The 17,821-nt window shown below is 31.2% G+C and overlaps 2 protein-coding genes across 3 annotated transcripts; both read right to left on the reverse strand.

Moving 5' to 3' along the window:
- Window positions 1-846: 846 nt before the first annotated feature.
- Window positions 847-12,149, reverse strand: LOC122628577. Its single transcript, XM_043810993.1, has 19 exons — window positions 11,205-12,149; window positions 10,598-11,107; window positions 9,663-9,933; window positions 9,293-9,552; window positions 8,915-9,146; window positions 8,605-8,832; window positions 8,117-8,311; window positions 7,835-8,031; window positions 5,818-5,842; window positions 3,862-4,001; window positions 3,528-3,798; window positions 3,288-3,451; window positions 2,795-2,948; window positions 2,514-2,696; window positions 2,329-2,430; window positions 2,020-2,245; window positions 1,583-1,908; window positions 1,286-1,477; window positions 847-1,170 (listed from the first exon to the last, which is right to left on the reverse strand). Exons 2-19 carry the CDS (start codon window positions 10,661-10,663, stop codon window positions 1,007-1,009), a joined length of 3,396 nt encoding a protein of 1,131 aa, XP_043666928.1. The 5' UTR covers window positions 10,664-11,107; window positions 11,205-12,149; the 3' UTR covers window positions 847-1,006.
- Window positions 12,150-13,107: 958 nt separating this feature from the next.
- Window positions 13,108-17,186, reverse strand: LOC122628799 (monocarboxylate transporter 14-like). 2 transcript variants are annotated; one of them, XM_043811445.1, is made up of 11 exons: window positions 17,011-17,186; window positions 16,908-16,976; window positions 16,036-16,141; window positions 15,682-15,808; window positions 15,387-15,530; window positions 15,052-15,179; window positions 14,834-14,968; window positions 14,356-14,668; window positions 13,889-14,044; window positions 13,604-13,795; window positions 13,108-13,490 (listed from the first exon to the last, which is right to left on the reverse strand). In XM_043811445.1, the coding sequence occupies exons 3-11, from the start codon at window positions 16,120-16,122 to the stop codon at window positions 13,327-13,329; spliced, it is 1,446 nt and encodes a 481-aa protein (XP_043667380.1). In that variant the 5' UTR covers window positions 16,123-16,141; window positions 16,908-16,976; window positions 17,011-17,186; the 3' UTR covers window positions 13,108-13,326. The 2 variants fall into 2 exon arrangements, with proteins under 2 accessions (XP_043667380.1, XP_043667379.1); XM_043811444.1 differs by lacking the exon at window positions 17,011-17,186 and having other exon boundaries at window positions 16,387-16,975.
- Window positions 17,187-17,821: the final 635 nt, after the last annotated feature.

Raw genomic sequence — 17,821 nt, forward strand, 5'->3', positions numbered from 1 at the left:
AAGAAGAATTCTATATTCAACAAAAAACCTCGAAACTCGATTGATTCTTCACTATTCACCTTAAGCCAACTGTTTTCTACTCGCGATGTGACTCGATTTTCAAAACGATTGCGTTTTACTTCGGAAAGTCACTTTCGCCGATTTCGAAAATCTGGATGCTAGCCAAAAGGTGATTCAGGTGATTGCAACTAAATATATCAGCCGTGCGTGCGGCACATAAATGCATATCATGAAATTGACTTGACATCGGCTTTTCTGAATCGTATGGTGAAAGGAGAAAATACTGTATCCGGACATATTTGGAACGCATGAACGTATGTCTGTGCGTGATTTTACTGCCGTATTGGAAAATTTAGAAGCTACTTGCTAGGTCAGTATGAAGATTTATTTTAAATGGCAAATTATTAAAGATTCATTACTAATTATATGTTATAATTCAGTTTAATTGCACAATGAACGATTATTTCAGAATCACTTATAATTCTAAAAAAAGAACTTTCACATTTGACTGACTCCTTCACGATTATTAGAGTTTCGAGAAAATCTTTAAAGTAGAATGAAAAAGTATTTACTTGGATGTAAAAAGTTTCGTTTTTATTTTAAATTTATACGATCTTATTTAAATACAAGGGACATTTTATACTTTTCCACGATGTTTCAACCTCTGTTTTTTGATTCCGATAGAAAAATCACACGTTTGCCGTCTTTGTATTGTGAGAATTCGTTCCGAATAAACGTGGGAAAAACTATCTATTGTTTGTACATGGCATCTCATTTCTTCATTTTTTGCTCGTAATTAGATCTATTTCTTTAGTAAAAGGGGATAGAACAAGGACACGACCTTAATTAAGGTCATTCCAAGATCGTCTTTTATTTCCTCGTTGAAAAACGTAAAAGAGCTTGAGAAAATCGCCAAAACAATATCCCGATGTTAAATTAAAATTTACATTAATTTATTTACAACGAATATGACCGAATGTACATTAGAAACGATTGTATTAAATTTCTAAGTATTTTGCTCAATGAGACCCTGTTGCTTCTGTTTCAATCGCAGTTTTGTTCTTCGCAAGACGATCAGCTCCGTCAGCCATAGAGTGACGGTCAAGGCCGTCATACTATTAATTATGACGATGCAGGGCGTGTAACTTCCTATTGCGTCTCTAATTACACCTACGGTACAAATAATTCGTCACTTTTTTACGCTTTCTACTTAATCATAACGGCAAAAATATATTTTCCCGAGAAAATTGAATACAAAGAGATTCAACGATATTTTAAACTATACCTAAACATGGTCCAGCACTTATCATGATGAATCCATTTACCATCATCTGTATCGCAGAAGCATATGGTAGTCGGCTAATCGGTACATAGCTTGGTATGATCAATGACATATAAACTGATCTAATTCCTTTGGCAATTCCTAAACCTACAGCAACAACTATCACTTGTTTAAATGAATGGGTAAATATTAAACCTGCGTTATAATAAAAAAATATGAATAATCAAAATTTTGAAAGGTGTATTACGTGAATAATAAGATCATTTGTTATATCATATTAGATTATTAAAAATATTGTACCTGTTCTGCTAATAATAAGAAAGATCAAACTGATAGTATACATTGGTCTCGGTGTTAGATGAAGCCATTCTCCAAGATATGGAGCAACACTTCGGAAAATTAGATCAACCGAAGCAATGACGCTCATTGTAATTGCAATTTCATCTGTCAATAAACCTCGGTCACCCAGAATGAAGGGAGTCAATAAAGAAAAATTAATTTCCGCGAAAATGGCAATTGACATGCCCAACATTATATTGACATATATAGGATCTCGTAGAAGATCGAGATCGTAAAAGGCCACCACCCATCGTAGAATTCGCACGAATCTCGATTTCTTTTTTTGTCTGTTGACATATCATTGTTACGTTATAAACTACAATATATAGTAATAGCGTTAAAAAAGTTTGCTATAAGATAAATAAAACTTTTGGGTTTTTTATTCACATTTAACTTACTTTTCACAGATATCATCGTTTTGATTCTCCACATTTGAATCATTTATCATTATCTCGTTATTGTTTGGTAGAATGTGATTATCTCCCGGCATACTTTGGCAACTTTTTGCTTTCGATATTTTATTTGTGCTACTGAAACTAAAATTCTTTCGTAGAGGTTGGTAAGCTGGCTCCTCATCAAAAATTTTTAGACTACTGTCGAGATTGATAGTGTTTATGCTTTTAGCTGAAATAAAATAGCAAAGATTATAAATAATTGCATTATAGATTGTTGTGTAGGATTTTAGATTAAGAAGTAATGAAATTTACCTGAATTCCACCAGCGATAATCTTGCTTGGAACGTGTTTGATTACTTGATTCGTAATTATTAATCCATGCCCAACCATCCAGACTCATCTCTTGCGAAATGGCTTAAAGAAAAAGATAATGTAACCATATTATTCTGGAATGGTCAAATTGAACAAAATGAGTAAATAATATTTGGTTTACAAACTTCTCGCCGTCTCTGAAAGTTGCAGTGATAATGGAGTTTCGAAACCATAGATGCTAACACCTTCGACATCATGATTAATACTTGATACAGTTAGTCTTCTATGCTTCTGTTGTTCTTCCATTAGCGGCGCGTCATGAAAAATATCTTCGTCTTCCGAAACTTCCTTTGGCGTATCTAACATCACAAAAGAGCAAAATTTAAATGATCAAATCATGTTCATTGCAATTAGAATATTTTTTATCGATTGTTTCCATTAAAAATGAAAGCAAATGAATAATTACCAATAGACTGTTCTTTTTCTATGTTCTCGATAATCATCTGCTTATCCTGATCTTCAACGTCTGATTGCTTTTTCATGTGCCATTTTATAGGGTGTAACATCAAGGCGCCTATTATCGCATGTAGAGAGTAGGAACCAAATATCAATAGCGTGCCCTATTTTGAAAATATTACTTTATATTTGAATGGAAACACTGCTACCAGTCAAATCAAAAAAATCAAAACTCATTATTGTTAGAAAAACTTGCGACTGTACTGTTGATAACTGTCATGATGTGGAATTTAAGTGCATGATTTCTCATAAATATTAGTTAAGAGTACAGTTTATATCACATTAAATCTTAGATTAATTCAATGACGAGTACAAATAATAATTTCAAACAGTTTATAACAATCAAAATTTCTACGATGTTCTACACTGTTATCTGAAATGCTGTTGATGAATAATAGAGATAAAAACGTTGAACAATTGATCGAGATAAAAACCTAAACTACCTGGGACCCGTAATAATTGAGCAAAAAAGTTGTCACGGGTGGCATAAAGATCGAACCTAGTCCCATAATAGTGATGGCCCAGCCGGTTGCACGTCCTCTCTTCGTTGTAAAGTAGGTGTTGAGTGCGAGAGAAAAGGCCGATCCTGAAAGTGTCAGTCCGACAGCTTAAAACACAAATGAAACAAGATTATGAGAAGTATATCTTTGAAGAAGCACAAAGAGAAATAAAGAATTACGTACATGCTATTAAACCGTAGGTGATCATGATGAGAGTAAAGGTTGTTGAGAACGTTGTTAGTATTATACCGATGGAATATAACAGAGAACCAACTATGGCCACTTTTCTATATCCAAAATTTCGTAAAAGTGGACCATTGATTAAACCTAATATCATGCCAAATGCCATGTTGGTGCTAATGATAGTGCTGCTTTGTGTAGCATTGATGTTTAACAATGGAAACAAATCTTTAAATACTAGACCCGAACCTTGTATGATAGGTATCATGGCAACCTAAAAAGAGGCCTTGATAATTCAACATTCTAGTTGAACTTGAAAGTCAGGATTAAAACTTACGCTGTTAAGTGCGTAGGCCATGACGATTACCCAACCATAGCCTCCGTCCGGTGGTACGAGCGTAGTCATTTTTACTAAATTTTCACTATTCGATCTTATTTCAATGAAGTTATCAGATAGAAATAAAAAAATGATCCATCCTCAGTACTATCCTCGTTCTTCACGCACGTGTTTTATGACTTTTCCTTATTCTGACTTTCTGATTTCGTTATTCTGATCGAGATTTTTCAAATCTTTTGTCGATTTAATTTTGGTTTCCTTTTTCCTAACTTGTTTCTCTTTTCTTCAGACCTTTCATTTCTTCTGACAACTATTGCGTCGACGTAGAAGAACTTATTTATAATACATGGATCTCGGTTCATGCATCGTTTTGCAACTATATGTAACACGCTTCGCAGCCAAGCGATCAATATTACCAGCTCATTGCTATGAGATAAGTATGAATTTAATCTAATCTCGACACGGAATATGTTCCGTCATTCTCTGTAGATTATCAATAAATGACCTTCAGAAATAATGCCGGACGGTAGATAAATACAATAATAGTTTATAATTAGTGTCTTCAGTGGACATTATGAATGGTAAACTTGTTTTCCTGAATGATGAATCAATGTTTTAAGATAGGAATATTAATGAAGAAAGATTTCTTATTGTGTATATCTTAGTTTATTTCATATTTATATATATATATATATACAATTAAATAATCAAAATACTAGAGTATCGATGTTACATTTTATTTTATAATTCTTTTAAATCGTACACGTGACATTCTACCACTATAAGATAACGTATTGTATCGAATACTTGAGATAATAATGTATAATAAATATTTGGAAAGTTTTATAATTTGTTTTATAAATTGATGTAGAAAGTGAAATTCGTATACTGAAGATAAATATTAATTAAAATAATTTAGCATGATTTACATTAGTGTAAACGATGGTACACAATAATTATAATATGATTATTTCTTATTATTTTTATAACAGTATTTTTACAAATTTAAGATATATATGAAAGCATTAATTTAGGAACATAGTAGCTTAATCAGATATAGAAATTACGTAATAAGGAATACGGAATTATAATTAATTTTCGTAAAATAGGGAAAATCGTTTAATCTTAAGATGTTTAAAATTAAATTATTTATTAAAATCTTAGTTACAAGTTCGACAAATCAATTCTATAAAACAAAAAAGGAAATAATCAATTTGATTTCATTACATCCTTGATGGATAATAGATTTATTTTGTATGTTTAGTTGCAGTAATTAGTCGATCTATTCTAAATGATTTCATACCTAATATCGAATATGTTAATTAATTAAAATTACATTCTTGAAAGTATCATAATTAAAATTACATTCGAGAAATATCAGAGAAAAGTACTTTTGCTTAGTTTAAGGACTGTTGACATTCTCCGATGCCTTCTTTTATTTCATTTCTTTTCTTCTTTTTTCTCTTTTTAAAGTAATTCTGTATAATCCAGGAAATGGTTGTTAAATACGTGGTAATGTTTAGATAGTGAAGCATAATAGTATAATTTGTCATGTCTTGTATCCAACCGATAACAGGTAAATAGCACAAGATAAGGTAAATCATTCCACTGACCAACTGTTAAAGTTCTACTGCAACAGGTAATCTCGATAATGGCACGTGTAACGATCTGATTAGAGTTATGAAGATTCTATGAAGTACTTTTCTTAATGTGGTTATTTTGTAGGTGAGTCAGTATTGTTAAAGTTTTTAATTTTCTTTTCTATGATGTGAACGAAAACAAAAATTTAAACGAATAGACACTAATTTGAGATATCAAAGATTTTTCAGAATTAATTATATCTATTTCTGAGAAACTCTTTTTCTCAGCATTATAGTATAGATTTTTGCTTTCCTTTATCGAATGCATTATAAATCATAACGTTCTTCAAAAAAGGATTTTGACATTTAACATTACCGATATTTGTATCATTTTGCAATTTCTAGAAAAATGCAATCAAAAATTATTATTATGTATTATTTATAATGACTCAAATGCATTTATTTATCCAAGCTTGTTTTTTTTTTCATTGCTATTCTTTTCCGAATTTTTAATATTTGTTAGCAAATATTGTCAAAAATTGTTTCCTTTAAGTTATCTTTTCTTTATTATAATATTTTCATAAATGAGGTTCACCAGTGTAGCTTAACATTATTTTACTACCATTTTGTACAATTTTATACAAGTACATAATACGATTATGGGACTATCAGTGAACTAAACACATTATTGATAACAGTACAGTTTTATTTAATTATAGTATGTAATAATTCACCATTATATGTTTGTAATAATGAAAAATATTCTTAAAGTAAAACGTACAAAATTAGTGTGGCAGTTAACATATTAATGATATAACGCTAATCCTATAATGCTATTGTTACTGAGTTAATTATTTGCGTATCTCCAATATTTTCAACAATATTCTTTCATATTTTCTACAATATTTCCATTTTTAAAAAAATAAGAATAAACATTTTAAAATATAATTTAAATAATTTTTTTGAATACGTTTCAGAACTGTCACATATATAATGTTAAAACTTTGAGTCAGTTTGCTTAAATTAAAAGCAATTCGAGATAGAGTGTATTCACCTGATAACGGATACATATTCGCGATTAAGTTAAAATGATTATTTTAAGTTATGGAATATATATATATATATATATATATATATATATATCTTTATAAGGAGTATTTGTATATAATAGATTTTATTATCAGTAAATATATACATATATAGAAATAGTCTTATAGGAAGATGATTTATATGTCTATAAAACCAATAAAACAACAAATAATCCTGTATGGAATTTGTCGAATTCTTTTGAGAGAAAAACATTTTGATGAGTGAAAATTCCATCAGGAATCTTCAACAAAACGATCGTTTATTATATATTCTTGTATGTTTGAATTTATTCTTGCATGCTTATATAACGAGGCTTCGATAGGCAGTAAATAAACAAAATACATCTTGATAATTGAATGCATATCGAAGGATCCTTATAATTTCTTCTATCAGTACTGTTTCATTTTTGCAATGATAAATAAAATATTATTTTAAAAACTAGGAATACTTAGGAATATTTGCATATCAGTCGTTTTAAGCATTAACATCTGTCAGCGGAAATACCACATACAGTGCTAAAAAAGAGAACTTGAAAGATACATCCATCAAGCTGAATAAAAAATGCAATCAATATGAATAGAAAAATTGACTTTGATGAATTTTCGGTTCTGGTAATGACAGTAACTTTTTCCTGGATATCCTATGTAACAAATAAAGGATTACCAAGATTTATCTTATCTAATGTTCTTATTCTAATGTTTACGAATACTATTTTATACATTTTCCTTTGATTATCACACATGTATTATTGCAAAGACGAAACTTCTTAGTCTTTTTCGTACTGTTTAATAAGGATTTTGTAATTCTTATTATAGTATAAATATATGGGATTTGCGAGAATAGTTAGATCTCTGGGTGATTTGAAACGGAATTTAAATCTGGATAACTATGTTAAATCTCTGAGTTATTCATGCTTTTAGCCTGATTTTTTTATGAATATCTACTTATTAGAATTAGAGATGATCGCCTCCGCGAATATTATATATCATTAATAAGAATTAGATAAATCGAATTTTTAAGATATATTTATAGCAAAGAACTAAAATTTTTCGTTATAAAATGACGATTTTTAAAACTTTTCTTTTCAATTAAAAAGATTTTGTAAAAACTTCTATTTTAATATTATATTGAATTATTTTTTCTAACACGCTATATATATATAAATATATAGATACTTTTCTAGTGAAGTGCCTCACATATTCGTAGTGAAGAGATGACGAACAAGAAGTGAGGAATTTTTGTGAATTTTTTGATTTTATAAGAAATACTTTTTTTAAATTTATAGAATAAAACTGAATATATCATCGAATATCCGGACTTTCATTCTGATTTTCCGACGAACATTTCTCATTCGGCGTGTCCCCATTCTTTTTTACTTTCACACGGTTACCAAGAGGAGACCAAAGACCTCCAAGCAGCCACAAAAATACGCAAAACATACTCATCGCGGAAGTGAAATGCAAAGAACCAATATAACTACCAGTTAAATCATGCACCATGCCTAGAAACATTACGAATAAATAAAAAAATATTTATTATATTTAAAGCTTTTTGGATAATAATTAATATTATTATTAAATCTTTACCTATGATCGGTCCCAGACTAATAGACAAAATGCCATTGCAAACCATTTGAATACCAGATGCTGCTGGTAATCTTTCTAATGGAACGTAATCTGGTATGATTAGAGCTTGAAAGACAGCCTTTGTACCCTTTGCTACTCCTACGATAACAGCAACTAGGATTACGACAAGGTAATCATCACCCCAAATACAAAGAACTGTAAAAATATTATTATTGAATTATTTCGAAAAGAAAAAGGAAACGAACTTTTCTTACTATTCTTTATAATGTTACTAATTTTCCAATATGACTACTTAAGAGAGATAAAATCGTTGAAGACTAAACGAAATTAAAAAGCAAGAATGAGGATGAATTTTTCCAAAATAAAAATCGGATTGTTACGCTCAATTTTTGAAATAACTGAAATCAACCCACCCCAAGAAATACTGCATTTTTCAGCCTGATTTCTTCTCTATCTCATTTCCAAATATTTTACGTTGTTGTACATACTCATCCTTCCGAATGTAGATCCTATCAAAGATATCACGTAAAGATATCTTGGAGTCCATTGGGCTTTTTGTGCGAGTAGAGGAATACAAAGGCGTCCAGCGATATCAAAAGCAGCTTGGATAGACATTATAGTCGCAATCTCTTTTATTTCTAATCCTGATACTTTTTCGAGAACGAAAGGCATCAACGCATTGAAGTTCGTCTCAGCTACCAAGGATATGCCCATACCTATTTTCAAGGAGAAAAAGCTTTTACTTTTTATTATTTCAAATGAAATAATTATCTCATACATCTTTTCTTCTTTTTTTACCTATCACCACTAAAATATAACGTAGATCTTGTAAAAGCATGAGATCCAGATTAGCCGAGATCTTTTGAAAAAAGCTACGTTTCTTTTTTGTCTTGGCTTCTTTAAAAAACTTCTCCAAATTTTCTTGTTTTTTAATCTGTTCTTGGTTGTTCAATAACTGGCACTCGACAACATATTTTTCGACATCACTTTCATTTTCATTTGACACCGTAGTATTTTTCACATCATAGTCCTATCGAAATAATGTTCAATATTATTATATAAATGACAATACTGTTTGACACTTATCGTGTAAGTTTTACTGCCGACAAATACATATCTTCTGTTTTATCGATAAAATACAGATAGTAAAGTATTAAGGTGTAGACATTGAATTACCTCAGTTGTTATTTTGTCCTTATTTACGAACGGTCTTAACAAGCAAACACCCACGAAAGAATTCGCAGCGATTCCAGCGAAAATTAATAAAGTTCCCGTAGTAGCGTATGCATCTAAAAGCTTCACTATTAAAAGTGGCATTAGAATAGGACCAAGACCGGTCAAGGTAACGCAAAGTCCCATTGCTATGTTACGTTTTTTTCTAAAATATGTGTTTAATGCTAAACTCGTTGCTGGATAGTTGATTCCTTGTCCGATTCCTAATTCAAAACAAACGACAAAAAGATTATGCAAAACAAAAAAATTATGTACATAGATAGGTATGATATTTTTATTAAAAAAAGATGTTATTTTTGTTTTGTTCAATTACCGATAATAACGCAATAGCCTACAATGATGGTAGGAAGAGAGAGAGCGAACGCCGTAGTACATATTCCAATGACGACTGTGAAACTACCAAAAAAAGCGACTTTGCGAAATGAGAATTTCTTCATCATCGGTCCACTTATCAAGCCCAGGCTGCAGCATATCGTACCGTTTAAATGAAGTATCAAGGATGTTTGCGTCGCGCTGATACCGAGACTCGTGAAACGCTTTCCAAAAATAAGACCGTAACATTGTTGAATAGGCAGTACAGACAGCTATAAAATGAAACAAACAAATTATTGTCGTGTATAATCGTTCATTTTTTAAAAAATGAATACCTCCACTCGTAATATTGAGACTCTTCTATATCGTTGGTACTCGTCGCTTGTTATTAAGTATAGTATACAACGTTGTTAGGATTTAAGAATAGATATCATATCGCAAAGATATGAAAATTTATTTTTTCTTAAGAATGTGACATATCTACGATTGTCTACAAAAGTTTTGTAATTCCGAACTTATCCGCGTTATCAAATGAGACAAAGAAAACTGACGATTGAATAATTAATTACATGAAACAATTGAATCATATATTTTCTATCATTTTTCAAATGTTTATCAACTTGAAAAATGAATAAAGGACTTTTTAATATACAATATTAAATTTAAATACATAATTCTATTAAACTGAAAAAAGAGAAGAGAAAATTAATCGATTATCGTGTATCACATTAGCATATCGTAGGCCATAAAAGATAATTAGACGAATAACGAGAGAATTCCGATAGAAAGTAGGAATGGTAAAAAAAAAAAAAAAACAAAATAATACATTAAAATAGACATAACTAATGTAAAATACATATATACTCTTATCAACTTCTTAGATATTTTGAGATGCACTTCAAATTGAGGAATATGGGAGATAAGGCACGGACTTACATTAATAATGGTGACTCCAAGAACTATCATCCAAGCCCAGCCTCTGTCAGCCTCACAACGAGTCATGATATCGATTTTACCGATCAGTTTCGAAATTTTTCACGAGTAAATTCTTTCTATCGTCTCTCTTTGAAGGCTCGTCTTCGAGTAATCTGCAGACTGTAGCTTTTATAAAATTGATCAGTATACAAATCAGGATGGAGAGATAGAGAGAAAGAAAGAGAGAGAGAGAGAGAGAGAGGAGAGAGAAAAAGAGAGATAAGATACCAGATGGATTTTTTGATAGGAACATGAAGATAGAACGAGAAAGATAGAGAGACTAAGAAAGAAAAAAAGTTAATCAGTCTTCCCACACGTACATGCAAATATTATTCATGCTTACCTATACCTGACTGTCTATTGATATATATTATTTCAACGATTTCGGTACCATGTGCCATTTGAACGACAAAAAGGACTGGGTAAGATTTTAAAAAATTGTTCCGTTCTAGCAGCAGAATTTTAACACATCTGCAAAGAGAATTTTTTAATTTTGTATGGTTTATTGAAGATTTTATATCTTCGTAATATTTTTGTTTTTTTTTTTTAAACAGGCGTATCGTTTTACATGTTATATAGTATAATTAATTTTAATTCGCAAGAATTGGTAATTCCTTTTATAGTTAGTGTAATAAATAAAATATGAGTCATTTTTATAGTATCCTTTTTAAAACTCAAATTTCAGCGTGTCGACACTATATAGTTGATAATACTTTAACGTTAGATAATCGGAGTAGAAATAAGACGGAGCACATCTTAATGGACACTTTAATCGGCTGAATTGCTTCTACTCTCTTACGTACATTCATAGTATATATTCGATCTAGTTCTGGTTAATGATAGATAATAGTCTTATCGTTCCGTGTTAACTTAATATTTTTTTTCTAATTTTAAATTTTGTTTTCGCTACGTGATATGTGCAATTAAAAACCATTGCTTATCGATTAATCTGAAAAGTATGATACTGCATAATTATTTCATTCTATCACATTAACAGTACGAAAATGGTTGATTTTCTTCGAGAGAAAATCGATTTTTTGATCGATCGATCGATTGAATGGTTTCATTTCCTGTTTACTTGTATTTGAATTTTTCATATTATTAAGAATAATTATCGTTTCTTGCAATATACCAACGTCCGTGTAATAGAAGTATTGAATATTTATGAGCGCATCGTTCTTACGCGAACTGTTTGCTAGTTATAAATAACGAGCATGAGCGTCTATTCATTATTTCTTTTTTTTACATTGTTATTTCATAAATAATTAATGTCTTTTTGCTCGTTTTGCCCATGATTGTTCGTTCATGTTAATGTAACACAAATAATAATTAAACATTTCATAGAAATGAACTAAATCGTCGAATAAACGATACCATTTAATTATTAGAAAAATTCATGTTGTTCGTTCAGTGTCTTTTTTCCTCTTGGTATTTTTCCAGTTTATATACTTCCATGCTTCAATGATCACGTGGAAGAAATAAAGACGATTACGTTACGGTACGTTTCAACACGAACTGCAATCGTTTCGAGACTAACTCTCGTGAGTCAACGATGACACGATTGAAACCGGCTTCGGAAAATGTATTCCAGAGTGTGCTGTCCCTTTTATGTTACGCTCGAGACGCCTCCTTTATTCTTACTTCCAAAGCGGTTTCAACTTCTCTTTCTTATCGACGGATTTTTGAGTTTTGTAAATTCGAAATAATCATGCCGAACCGAAAATATCTGATTAGCAAATATTTAGAATTCATTATTTCGGAGCATCTGTTATAATATCGATTTATCATAAAGCAAGTAATCAGAAAGTCCTTGTGCAAGATATATTCATCTTATATCGTAATAAATTCGAATAGAAAATTAATTATTTCTTTTATTAAAAAATATTAAAGAGAAGATATTGTTGAAAACCTATTAGGATGAACCTAATCAATTGCATATGAATTGGCTTGGTGGTGAATGATCGATAGCATTTGAAATGTATAACTAACACGTGCAGGGAAAAAGTAATAAAATATTAAAGAAATGTCAATGATCGCGCACAATTTTTATTATTTGTAATATAAGTTAAAAAGTAAATATTTTCCATCATTCGTTAGAATCGATATAAAGAGATCATCTATTGTATGTGGTATTCCCGCAATGATAAAAGAGATCATAAGAATGATAATAGATCTCTGATGTAATGTTAAATTAATGATAAGACATAATACGTATAAATTCTTAGAATCCGTAATTGTGCACCATTATAGAGTTGAGAGAATGGTGATGGAATGATCTAACGCTATTCTCGGTTTAATTTACATACGCCTAATCTCGTCAATAGTGATACCGGAAAGACAAATAATAAAATAATCTACATAGTGATTAAATGTCTCCTTATTGATACTATCGCTTCCATTTTAATACAAAAAAATATGAATGAACTTGAAGGAGCATTGAGGAGTGGGAAAGAAATAATTAAAATCCATGATCGTGTTTAAGTGCATTTCTATCATTTAATATATATGGAGTCATAAAACGTAAAACTACTAGTCAATAGCGTATAAATAAAAGTATTATATATCGCAAATTGGATTAATACTTGAATTACTGTACAAGATCGATCATTCTATCATCCAAGATGGATCTTTTAAATCTGCATGAGCGCTCATATAAATACTTCGCTCTCGTTAAAAAAAATAACAACTCGTTATTCTATTGTACTTTTATGTGTTTCTTCAATCAAGTCGCGTTTCCTTTTACGTAGGCCGAAATATGAGAACTCAACAGTCCACGAGACAAAAGTCAGAATGATCAGGCTCGTCATTACGTGAATGCATATTCTGTAGCTCTGTGTGTAGTCTCGTATATATCCTGCATTAACATAAAAACATTTTCTTCTAATATTGATTATCCTTCCTATGACTCACACGAACATTCGTACAAATAATGACGAAAATTGTTCAGAATAACTTGCAATTACTTACCAATAAGTGGACTCATAGCAACAACGAATATACCCTTCGAGACCATAAATATTCCAAAAGCACTTGGGAGTTTCTTTAGAGAGCAACATTCGGAGATACTGAGGTTTAAATTGACCAAAGTAGCTCCACGCAAAAATCCTATTATTATGAATATCACTATCAAGGTCGTTCCTTTTGTTCGCTCGGCCAATACTGAAAAAAGATGGATGTAGAAGAGATAATTAGTGATATTTTGAATGAGTCTGTTATGACATTAAGACTATTGATATTAATGAAAGAGCTTACCGGAACGTCCAAAACCAACCATGACCGAACAAATCCAAAATATCGATCTCTTCTTCAAGCCAAACTTATCGAAGATCGTTGGTAACGTCAGACGTGCGAGGATGTCCGTAAAAGCAGTGAGGGATAAACAAAAAGCGACTTCCGCCTTGGTCATTCCTATCGATCGTCAAGTATCTCGAGGAGTCTAGCTAAATTCTAAGTAGTGCCGTAGCGAGGCTTAGGTTTCATTAGATGGTCGATTTGATCCTTTACAAGTTCGCAAAGTTTTCAACAATATAATCAAAAATAAAAGCTTCAATCAATTTTTTTTACTTTCGTTTTTTTTTTATAAAAATAAAACTCGAGCTGCGTCGACTTTTTCAAGATTTAAGTAAATCTTTGAAGAGCGTTAGATCGATCGATCGACGGACCACCAACGTCCCTTGCTACGATACCGCTCATGAATTCTTTTGCTAGGCGATACTAACCGATGCTCGAGAGGAAAAATGGAGTCATCAACTTGAAATTTGATTCTGCCACGTAATAGAGGCTAGTACCTATAATTACGTTCAGATAGACCGTATCTTTGAGAAGATCCAAGTCGAAAGTTTTCTTTAATTTGCCAAAGCACGTTGTTTTTTTATCATTCTCATCGTCCTCGACCTCGATGATTTTTGAATCGTTCTTCGTTTCGCTTCTTTTTCTACCGTCCGTTTCATGACTCGTATCATTCGTCACTTTACGTAGAGACATTGAATATTTTTGCAGCAAAGCATCCTTCTCCTTTGGCTCTGTGATTTTCTATATAAATCGTTTGATAAACAAACGTCATTATATTTTCACAAGTATCAGTCGTACAGTAATCTTTTTTGACATGTTATTTCGAAATGGATAACATGTTTTTTTGAGATAAATATTTTCACGTCATAATGATCGATGGATTTCAAGATAAAATTTGTACATTACTTTAGGTTTTGAGACTTCTTTTCGAGTTTCCAAAGACTTCAAAAGACAGGCACCGACTACCGAATGAAGTGCCCATGCACTTATAATTAACATTGTTCCACGAAATCCGTAGGATCTTAGAAGTACGTGAACGAGCTGTAATAAAAAAGATACATATTTTATCGAGTAATTATATATCTGTGTGGATTAGTGATCGTTACATGAATCATTTTACGGACTTGCGGTACCAACATCATTGCCAAGGTTGTTCCAGCCATTGAGAAGCCCACCGCTTGTCCGCGTTTCTTGTCGAAGAAAGTGTTCAAGGCTACAAAGGCGGATGCGATCGCGATTCCTGTACCAAAGCCTGTCGTAACGCGATAAATTGCTACTATGATATATATTGTCATACATATATCGAAGACCATAGAAAAATTGTAATTTTTTTGAAATTCATTGTTTCTATTTGAAAAAGTTAACGAATATGTGATTTAAATCACTTTTCAAATTATTAACATTATATAATAAATAGTTGTAATCATTATTTAATGTATGCGAAAGCATAATTATTTACCTCCTAAAATACTATAAGTACATATCAAATAAAACATGCTGTCCGCCCTGGAAGTCAACATAAGACCTGTGCAACTCAGTAGTGAACCAAAGAATGCGACTTTTCTGTAAGAATATTTCTTCAACAATGGTCCAACAAAGAGACCTACGAAAAAGAGGGAGAAATTGTTTCATTTGTACGAATCGATGATTGAAATAGGTCTTTCAACTTTTTATATTAATATAAAAACATTCAACGCAGAACATTCAGATATTACGAAGCAATATAAAACAATGAATGAAAACCGAATGATTACCTGAAAAATTGACGATAGCATCAAGTATGCTCATTATCATTGACGTTCCAGTAGATTCAATATGGAGATCTTCCAAAAGATCTTGGAAGAGAAGACCAAAAGATGGATCCAATGATCTCAAGGAGAGCTAACCGTATATTATTAAATTAATATATACTACAATTTTGTATTAATTAACAAAGAAATATGAATATATTCATATTTCTTAGATAACAAAGAATATATTCATGACATGTTCATGAATATATTCATATTTCTTTGTTAATTAGACGCATGTACATACGCATGAGTGTGTATGAAAAATCGAAGAAAATTAGATGATTTTGATCTGATGTAAAAAAAATTCGAACTTACCGAGATTAAACTACTACCTAGGCAAACGAACCAGCCCCAACCACCATCCGGTGCCTTTTTCTTTGTATCCTCATGCGAGTTCTTCATTTTCAGCGAGAGAGGATTTCTGAAACGCGCACGTTCGATCGTGATTACGAATTGGACTGAAATTAACTTGGCACGTATTACGATTGAAGATTCAGTGTGGTAGAAGATTTCTGCTTTTGATCACATAAACGAGCGAAACAGTCACTACTGATGATAACTATCACTTTATTTAACAATCGTTGATTGCTCGATATACTTAATCTATCGATTTTCTCTCACTTCTTTTATCGATATTTTCTTTGTTAATATCCGATTAGCACCTACCGCATAAATCGTAACATGGTCCGTCCATTCGTCCATTTATTTGTTCGTTGCTTTGCTTCACTTATCGTTTTTATCTCTGTTTTAGCATATACCACTCAAAGGAAAAGATAATTCGTTAAAACATTCGTTTATACGTAACCAATCCAACAGACTGTAGATGCTCCATCTTAAGAAATCTTTTGAAACGACATGATTCATCAAGCCATTTATCGTTTGTGAAGAAGGTATCTTCGATAATCACTGTATATTTCTTTATTTAATCGATAAATTGAGATTATTGTCTATCATTATCGAGAAATCAGATTATTCAGGAAGGTTATATTTTCCTGACAATAAAGAATATCTTATAAAATTCATTCAAACTACAATAAATTATATATAATACGCAATCGTTTCCATCCACTGTTATTACGAATCCCAACTGTTATTACAAATTCACTTCTTGTTATCGGTACGAATGGTTGTTATCTTGTAATTAGCAGTATCGATTCAACGATTAAAATATTTTTCATTTTACGTACGTAGATATCCATGAAGATACACCGATGCACTTGTCTTTTGAACGACAAATATTTGCATTATATATATATATATATATATATATATATATATATATATATATATTATACACGAGAACGTTGATTCTTGCTTCGCTATAAGGATCACGAGTTATCCTGTGAGTAAAATAACTTCATCTGCTCTCTCTACGGCCGACAGCGAGACTTGATAACATTTATCGTATGTCCGACTATTTCTAGTGTGTCGTCCACTACTGGTCGACCTTCTTTCCGCTATGTTTTACACACGACGCACGACGCACGACGCACAAACAGCGGAAGGATCACGATAATGAAAAGAACGAACAGCGAACCAGCAGGCGTTTCTAATCACTGGCTATCTCGCTTCTCTACTATTTCTTTCATTTTTCTTTCGTCCTGTATATTCGTATTCGACTCGCGTTTGTCTTTCGCATAATTTCATATCGTGCGATTGTTAGCATAAATTTAAATTTCCTGTGCAGAAGTTCGCCTGCCGAATAGGTTCAACTGATTGACATAATGATGCTGTTAAGATTAAAACTATCAAATCCGTAAAAATGATAGATTTCAGATTTCTTATTTTATAATCACTAAAGTCATAATCAAGATAAAGATATAAGTTAAAAGCTATTTTTATTACTGTAAAATTAAATAAATTAAAAATAATAAAGAATAAATTGTTTTACACAAATTGACGAATATAGTAAAAATATGTTGATAGTTCTAGTGTGAATTTTTCTTATATTTGATTTCTCGCTTATTCGTATAATTTCTTTTTTGATTATCATTTCACTTTATTTTATGTAATTAACATATGTTGAAGGTGAAATTTATTCGTATATGTATATACGTAATGAAATGTTACAATCCTGCCACGCAAAGACTTCCGAATGGGA

The sequence above is a fragment of the Vespula pensylvanica genome, chromosome 4, assembly GCF_014466175.1.
Source record: "Vespula pensylvanica isolate Volc-1 chromosome 4, ASM1446617v1, whole genome shotgun sequence".
Classification (NCBI taxonomy): domain Eukaryota; kingdom Metazoa; phylum Arthropoda; class Insecta; order Hymenoptera; family Vespidae; genus Vespula; species Vespula pensylvanica.

Bases quoted from the DNA above. Each gene is read 5' to 3' on its own strand.
- LOC122628577 (XM_043810993.1), bottom strand. From the start codon at position 10,663: ATGACTCGTTGTGAGGCTGACAGAGGCTGGGCTTGGATGATAGTTCTT. The intron at 9,553-9,662 runs GTAATTGAACAA...GTTTTGAATTAG, and splicing joins AGGCTATTGCGTTATTATCG to GAATCGGACAAGGAATCAAC. The intron at 1,478-1,582 runs GTACAATATTTT...ATTATAACGCAG, and splicing joins TCTTATTATTAGCAGAACAG to GTTTAATATTTACCCATTCA.
- LOC122628799 (XM_043811444.1), bottom strand. The intron at 15,809-16,035 runs GTAAGTTCGAAT...ATATACGGTTAG, and splicing joins TAGGTAGTAGTTTAATCTCG to CTCTCCTTGAGATCATTGGA. The intron at 15,180-15,386 runs GTAAATAATTAT...GCGTTACGACAG, and splicing joins TACTTATAGTATTTTAGGAG to GCTTTGGTACAGGAATCGCG.